This window comes from Durio zibethinus, chromosome 4 (genome assembly GCF_047325235.1).
Source record: "Durio zibethinus cultivar Kanyao isolate XHJ-2024 chromosome 4, ASM4732523v1, whole genome shotgun sequence".
Classification (NCBI taxonomy): domain Eukaryota; kingdom Viridiplantae; phylum Streptophyta; class Magnoliopsida; order Malvales; family Malvaceae; genus Durio; species Durio zibethinus.
In genome coordinates, this window is record NC_143165.1 from 9,995,228 (window position 1) to 10,003,379 (window position 8,152).

At 25.5% G+C, this 8,152-nt stretch overlaps 1 protein-coding gene across 1 annotated transcript; it reads right to left on the minus strand.

The window, feature by feature from the left end:
* Window positions 1–1,645: 1,645 nt before the first annotated feature.
* Window positions 1,646–4,337, minus strand: LOC111288723 (pirin-like protein). Its single transcript, XM_022879726.2, has 6 exons — window positions 4,146–4,337; window positions 3,989–4,038; window positions 3,871–3,909; window positions 3,728–3,756; window positions 2,959–3,125; window positions 1,646–2,287 (listed from the first exon to the last, which is right to left on the minus strand). The coding sequence occupies exons 1-6, from the start codon at window positions 4,262–4,264 to the stop codon at window positions 1,783–1,785; spliced, it is 909 nt and encodes a 302-aa protein (XP_022735461.1). The 5' UTR covers window positions 4,265–4,337; the 3' UTR covers window positions 1,646–1,782.
* Window positions 4,338–8,152: the final 3,815 nt, after the last annotated feature.

Here is an 8,152-nt window from a genome sequence, read left to right on the forward strand (position 1 = left end):
TTGTTTATAGTGTAAAATATTGATAATTTATGTATTTATTTTTTATTTTTATGTAAAAATTACGTGTCATAATTCGTATAGATGCGAAAATAATTAAATATTTTTTTATTTTATTAAACTCATATATACTTTTTATTAAAATTTTAAACCGTATCATTTTCGTATCTTTTATCTATACTGTTTTCGTGTCTTGTCACTATATCATATTTTTTATTATCAAGTTTAGGTAAAAGTGAGGATTCATATCTTCATGTCATATAAAATATTAAAATTCATGTATATGTATAATATTTTTATATAAAAATTACGTATCATAGTTTGTGTTGACATAAAAACGTAAAATATATTTTTTATTTTATTAAATTTATATATAATTATTACTGAAATTTTAAATTAAAAATTTAAATTATATCACTTCGTGTCTTTTTTTATATTATATTCATATCATATCACCCTATCACATTTTAAATTATTAAATCTAGATTTAAGAAAGATTAAGTAGTTGATTGAATAAAAAAGCCAACTTTTATAAGATCAAATCAACATAATTTTTTCATTAAATTTTTTTTTAATCACAGCTATAGTAATTTTTTTTAATCGTAACTACAATAAATTTTATTACTGCTTTTAATTTTATCACATTCAATTTTATCGTTCATCCAAATAAAATTTAACGCTATATTTGGATAAATATTAATAAAGGAAAGGAAAAGAAAAGAATGAAAAAGAAAGTTTTTCAAAGGAAAGAAAATAATATATGTAACTCTTGTTTGGATAATTAAAATTAATAAAAAAAAGGAAATGAAAGAAATTATAATAACCATTGTTTGGATAAAGAGTAAAAAAGAAAGGAAATGATTCATTACAATAATTTTTTCTAATTATAACCTTTCATTGCCTAAGATTTTAGAACACTCTTTGAATCATGATATGTTTACTATCTTGTCTGACTTCACAATTATTGCTATATTAATGATTTTTAATCAAGTGAAATAGAAAGATATTTTACAAACATGCATTAATGGATTTTGAGCTAGTCTGTCCTCTCATAAACTTAAAAAATATATCTATTTATATTCAACCATTCATCCAAATCAAATCACCAAAAAATTATAAAAAATTTTATATTGAAAGAAATATGTGAAATTTACTTAAAAAATGAAATGACTTTTTAAAGTTTTTAGTATTAATAAAACGGTAGACAATAATTTTTTTATAAAAAAAATATTTTTCAACTTTCCTTTCTCTAACTTTTCCTTCAAATTGAGATATTGAAAAAATTAAATTTACGAAAAAAATCAAAAATTATTTAGTTTTCACCTCTTTCATTTTCTTTAAATTAAAAATTTATACAAATAAGAGAATGAAAGGTTTTGTTTCCTTTACATTTTTTTTCTCATTTCTCTTCTGTCCCCTCGATCCAAACACACTATTTATAAAATTGATAACTTCATAAATTAATAAATTAAAAGATAGTACGATACACAATATGATCTGCTGAATCAATATATAACAAGTCTTTAACAAACTCGGAAGGTTCATGAAAGATATATTACATATTGGCCAACAATAGAATTAATAATTATAATTTAAATTATGATCATTTCAATTTAAAAAAATTAAGTTCGTAAAAAGGTGCATAAAATTGACTAAATTTAGTGAAACTTCATTAAAAAAAGCATAATATATAATGTATATAAAGATTATTATTAAAATATCGATGACCTTTTTTTCCATACTATTTTCCAAAATTAACCAATGAATTCTTAGACAAAACAAGAATCAGAAATCCAGGCCAAGACCAGATTCAGATCTCCAGTGCCTTGCTTTCTCAAATCCGTTTCTGTAGTTCTCAAAATCATCTATTGTTTGATCAATCTCTTCTTGAGTGTTCATCACAAATGGTCCAAATTGTACCAAAGGTTCACGCAATGGTTCACCTCCAACTAGAATGAACCTAAGCAATTTGGAGGACTTGTTCCACGCCTCTAAGCCATCCCCTGATCCTAGAAGAAGCAGATAGTGAGCAGTCACTGGCGTCGATTTCGACCGGCCGAAGACACCCTCTCCTTCCAAGACATAAACAAAGGCATTCCATGATTCCGGTACCGGTTGTTGTAGGCGTGCTCCGGACTCTAGAGTGAAGTCCAGGAACATTGTTGGGGTCCTGGTGTAGATTGGAGACTTTGTTCCTAGGGCCTCACCAGCTATTACTCTGACTTTGATTCCATCATTTGTTGCTTCTGCAATGTCCTTACTTGACATTTCCTGATACCTTGGTTCAATCCTAGTAACAAAAGAAAACTTTAAATATTAAACAAATGAGGTTTGAAGAGTAAATACGAAAATTATTATTTTATAATTCTTATTGATATGTTAAACAAAATATTTTTTATCAAATTTATATATCATTTTTATTAATTTTAAATTATATCACATTTATATATATTTTTATATTATTTTATGTCATGTTTGAAATTATTAAATTGGGTTGAAAAGTCACCAAGAACTTTTGACAACATGTCTAGCTAGTGGAACAAGCATTAACCCAATCATCATTATAGATGCTTTCTTCAAAACGGGGCTCAAACGAAAGGCACATTCTAAAAGCTGACCATATCCAGCAAGATATGCAGGTACAAGGCAATTCAATGTGTGCTGCATTCAAAAACACTCTCAAGAAAGATCTATAATTACAAATCATTGTCGTACTTTTTTTTTTTTCAACAAATACGTTGCCATATTGAGAATAAGAGAACAAATTGTAAATATTAAAATTTAAATTTATTTAAATATTAAATTTTAAAAGTATATATACGAATCAATCGGATTAAAATCTAAATTTATTGCAATAGTAGTCCAATTATTTGAAATAAACTATTTTAATAAGACAAACTCTACTTGCATGATAAATCTTGAATACCATAAAATTTGTAAATCTCTATGAGTTGAACTTACATTTTATTTTTGGAGGACAGGTTAATCCAAAGCTGTAGACCCTTTTGGGTTCCCTGTGATGCAGGCATCTCTGAGTGAACGATACCTCTTCCTGCAGTCATCCATTGTAGATCACCAGGTCCAATGGTCCCCTTATGCCCATCAAAGTCTTCATGTATGACTGTTCCCTGATGAATCAGCCAATTGCGTAGAGCCAAGGTAAGTTTCATAAAGCTTTTAACCTTATTAAAAGTCCACACCTCTACAATTTTTAACAAATACAAACAAATAAAACAATTCCAATATACAATTTCATTTGACCAATATTGTAAAGGCCATGTCTAACTTTGATAACTACTAAATTATCACAAACAACGTTTCAGAGTTCATTAAACAAACAAACAGATTATAAACATATTAAAATTCATTTATATTCGATTCGTTTAAACCCTTTGCCACTGTCAACTCCCTATTTGTCATGGCTGGTACGACTTAAAAGACAATTTCATTCTAGCCTTCAAGTGCAACTAGGTGAGCCATCTGTTGCTTTCTTTTCAGTTAAACAATCACATCTATTTGAACTTTTTGTGCATAATTAATCTTGATAGTTGAATTATGATTATTAGATAGACAATGGATAGCTTGTAAATGTACATAAACACAAAATTTTCTCTTTATTTTCGATGAAAGAAAATTAAAATCAAGAGACAGAGGAAATGGAAATGGTAAAATAAGTTTGACAAGTTCATAATTGACAAAACAGCGATTCCTTGAGTGATCAGTTCTGTACCTGTAGCATGTAGGTGACTGTCTCAAATCCTGTTAACAGAGAACATAGAGAATAATCAAAATATTTTCACATCCACGTAATCGGAGCCGATGTTCTAGAGAAAAAAAACACGAAGGTACGAAACGGAACAAGACGAATCAAACCTCTGTGTGGATGATCAGGAAATCCAGCAGGTGCTGTAACTGCAATATCAAACATCAAAACACTATCAGAAATGAAAAACAGAGCAAAAAACAGAGTAAAGAAAACAGAGACACCAACCTGAAAATTCATCCAAAACAAGGAAAGGATCAAAGTATCTCAACTCAAATCTGCATTAAAAAAGATACCCTTTATTCTAAGCACCTCAAATTCATCAAAATTTCATTCATTTTAATGAAAAAAACACCAAATTTATCAAACTTTCCAGCTCGCTTACCGGCCTATGCTTCTTCTTACTATTGCTCCAAGTCCTTCATGTTGTGGCCTAGCCAAAAACTTTCTCACCACCAATCGTGGGTCATTCAAACCAACACGAGACTTCTCTTTCTCAGGCATTTTTCTTTTGTATGTTTGTCACAAGTTTGTGAAGAAAAGCTGAAGAATTTGAATGAATATATAAAGAGAAACTTTGATAGAGAAAGAGAGAGAAAAAATGAGACCTATCATTTTAAATCACAAAATGACGACGCAACACAATCATGAAATTAAAAAAAAAAAAAAGAATGTAATAAAGTTTAAAATTTTAAGAAAAGTTATATATAAATATAGTAAAAATAAATAAATATATTATATATTTTTTTATCAATACAAATTATGATATATCATTTTTATATAAATATATAAATTAATAATATTTTATAAACCTAACATTTTTATATTCATATTATATAAAATATTAAAATTTATGTATTCAAATTATGTTTTATATAAAAATTATATATTATTTTTATATAATTATGAAAATATAAAATTTATTTTTTTTAATTTTGTTAAGTTTATATGTATTTATTGTTAAATTTTTAAATTGTATATTTTAAAATTTCTTATTTATATTATATTATTTTATTATATTTTAAATTATTAAATTTAAATTTTTTTATATAATATGTATGTACGAATTTTTAAATTATAAAAAAAAAATTGATGGTAATATTTTGGAAGGTCAGAGGAGAAGCGTAGGCGGCCGAATAAGACCCACATGGGAGTTTCCGTCAGCTGAAACGAGTGGCTTCAATCATGCCTTCATAGCGTGTTTTGAAAAACGTCAGCATAGCGTTGCCATGATGTGGGATGATAGAACTTTGGATGACATCCATGATTTTGGACACGTGTCAATTTAGTGTCCATTTGATGAGATTACTTGACCAAAATGGACTTCAAGAGATCCAGCATCTATGATATCCGGAAGCACCCAGATTTGGTTGGACAATTTAAAGTTCAAACCGGACACGAGAATTATACAAATAAAAAATTAAAAAATAATATAATTTAAAATTTTAATAAATATTATAAATAAATTTAAATATATATTTTATATTTTTATGTCAATACAAATTATGATATATAAATTTTATATAAAATATAATATAAATATATAAATATTTAATTTTTTCACTATACAAATATATAAATTATTAAATTTAATTTAAAATATAATTATTCGTCCAGAAATACGATGGGACGGATATTCTCTTCCATATTGGTTTTTCAAAGTATAGGCATCGGCAAGTTTTATACTTTGCCTTATTCACCCTGCCAAAAGGAATAAGTTGGTCCCAATTACCTGTCATTTTTTAGCTTTTCAATTTCAGAACCCTTTAACTTTGTGAATCGTTTATTAGGTTTGATTTCTAAGTACTAAATTTGTCTATGGATGGAGTCGAATCAGATTCATCAATTTTTTTAAAGTTTTGTTTAAAATTGATTTGACTCTTCAAGATTTAAAAGGTTCAATTTAAAATAAAAAAATTTTATTTTAAATTAAAATTTGTTAATAATTTAATATTTAAAATAATGTTCGAATTCAAAATTTTTTATTTAAAATTCAACTCGAAACAAGTTCACATGAATAAATCAAATCATTTTATATTGAATTTAAATTACATAAAAAAAATTATTTTTTTATCTCATAAGGGTGCATTTAGACATAATGATAAGAATATTTTCTAAATCTTTTACCTTCTTTATTGAACTAAATAAGTAATAAATAATTAAAAGCTTTCATGTGAGTTGTTCATAACTAAATATAACTATGCATTCTTTCAAACAACTTAATTATTTTAATAAGAAATATTTCATTAATCCAAAAGAGAATCAAGGGTTTTTATTTTAATTTGAGTTAATCATGTATTCATGTGATTCAATTTGAAGACCAACAAGACTTTATCTATCATGCTAGCTGTTTGTTGCATTATTAAAACCAAAAAAAAAAAAAAAAAAAGGCTTATGAAAAGAAGTGTGCTCATCATCTATCCTTCTTTTTTAGTCATCTCAACCTTTAAAGTTTGTAATTGTCCTTGCCAAATTGAAGGTGTATTACATGAAAACAACTGGCAAACACAACTTTGTTTTACTATAAATAGAATAGTATAGTTTTTTTTTTTTTTATTAATTTTGTATACACTTTGTGATTTTTTTCACTTATACCTTTGGTGAAAATTTTTTTCTCACTTATAATTTTGTGATTCACTTTTATCACCATATAAGATAATAATGATAAAAAGTAATGATGAGGATAATTTTGTAATTTTACTAAATTTTAATTTTTAATATCGTTATTTTTTAATATTAAAAGTGAATCACGTAGTTTTTTTTTTGTTTTTTTGTTTAGTCAATGTAGTTTTGTTGAAGGTGGAAGAATATGATATAGTTAGCTAGCCAAAAATATCTAAGCTGATCACATCAATATTTAATATCAACTGCTTTTGTAGGGCATCAAGAAACTGAAATTTTTTCACAAGCTCAATAATTCAAATGAACAAATGACAATTTTGGATTAAGACAAATTTAATGTGGAAATATGGAACTTTTGTTCACTCTTTTGAAACCACAATCACTCGATCATAGGGTCTTAATCTTGCTTGTTTTTCAATCAAATTGTTGTGTTGAATATGATGTTACGCGCTACATTGATATATTCAACAAGTTTATAATTTTAATCGATAGATTCAGATAATTTTTAAAATTTTATTGTGATAAAGATAGATTATTATAATTGTTAATTTTTAACGAAAAATTTTGAATTCATTTAATTTATATAATTATTTTTAAAAATAATATTTAATAAATTTAAGATTTAAATTTTAATATCTATAATTTTTTATCATATCTTTATATTATCATCTCTTTTGTAATATATATATATATATATATATTAGTTATGTCAATTTGAATAGATGTTAACATATACAATAAAAATGGAAAATGATTGATTTTTTTTTTAAATTAGGAAAATGATAATAAATACTTTCTAGAAAGAAATAAATGGAGGGCATCTTTTTTGTAAAATCTCCTTTTGATTATTTCTCAAAGAAAGGTACATGACCTAAACTAAAAGCCACTCATTGTACTAAACCAAAAACGAAGCATCAAAATCATCTAATCAATGACCATTAAATGCTAAATTAATTGCATTATTATGATTTTTTTTTGGGTGAAATTCTTAATTTACTTTTTTCATACCTTATTATTTACCTAAAAAGATATTATACATATAATTTTTTTAAAATTCGTATAACATTAATGACATATTCACTTATTCAAAAAAAATCAGTAATTGCATGATTATGATTAACCACGAAAATTAAGCTCATGAGATTTCATGATAGGGTCATTTCCCAATGTGTTGGCCAATAGATTTGGTTGGGGGAGGGGGTCCATAGGAATTTGTGGACCCATTTTGTGTGGTATTTTGGTGGTCTCAAAATCCAATGACATCATTAAAACAAAAGCATGACACAAGGACAAATCTCCTTTGAGTTTTTTTTTTTTTTTTTTTTGTTGATGATTTAAAAATAAAACCAAAGCCAAGTCAAAAGCTTATTGTAAGAAAAAGACCTTATTTTAAACTTGAAAGCATATGTCTGTCAAGCAACAAAGCAACGTGCAGACTTTGGAATCATTTAATCTTCAAACATCTATTTAAAACGACATGTTTCACAATGATGATTTGGGATTACAAAATGATGATGTTATTAATTTTTTAGGTTTATTTGAATTTAATCGCATCGAAATTATTATTAAAGTCTGGTTTAATATTATTTTTAAAAATAATTTTTACGTTCAAAAACAGTTTCGATTTAATCGTAATGTTAAAAAATAAAAAAAAATTTAATTTAAAAGTTTGATTTACGAATTAAAATAAAAAAATTTTCCCAAAAAATATTTTCACAATGAAAAACTATATTTTGATTAAAAAACTCTTTTATTATTTTATAAATATTT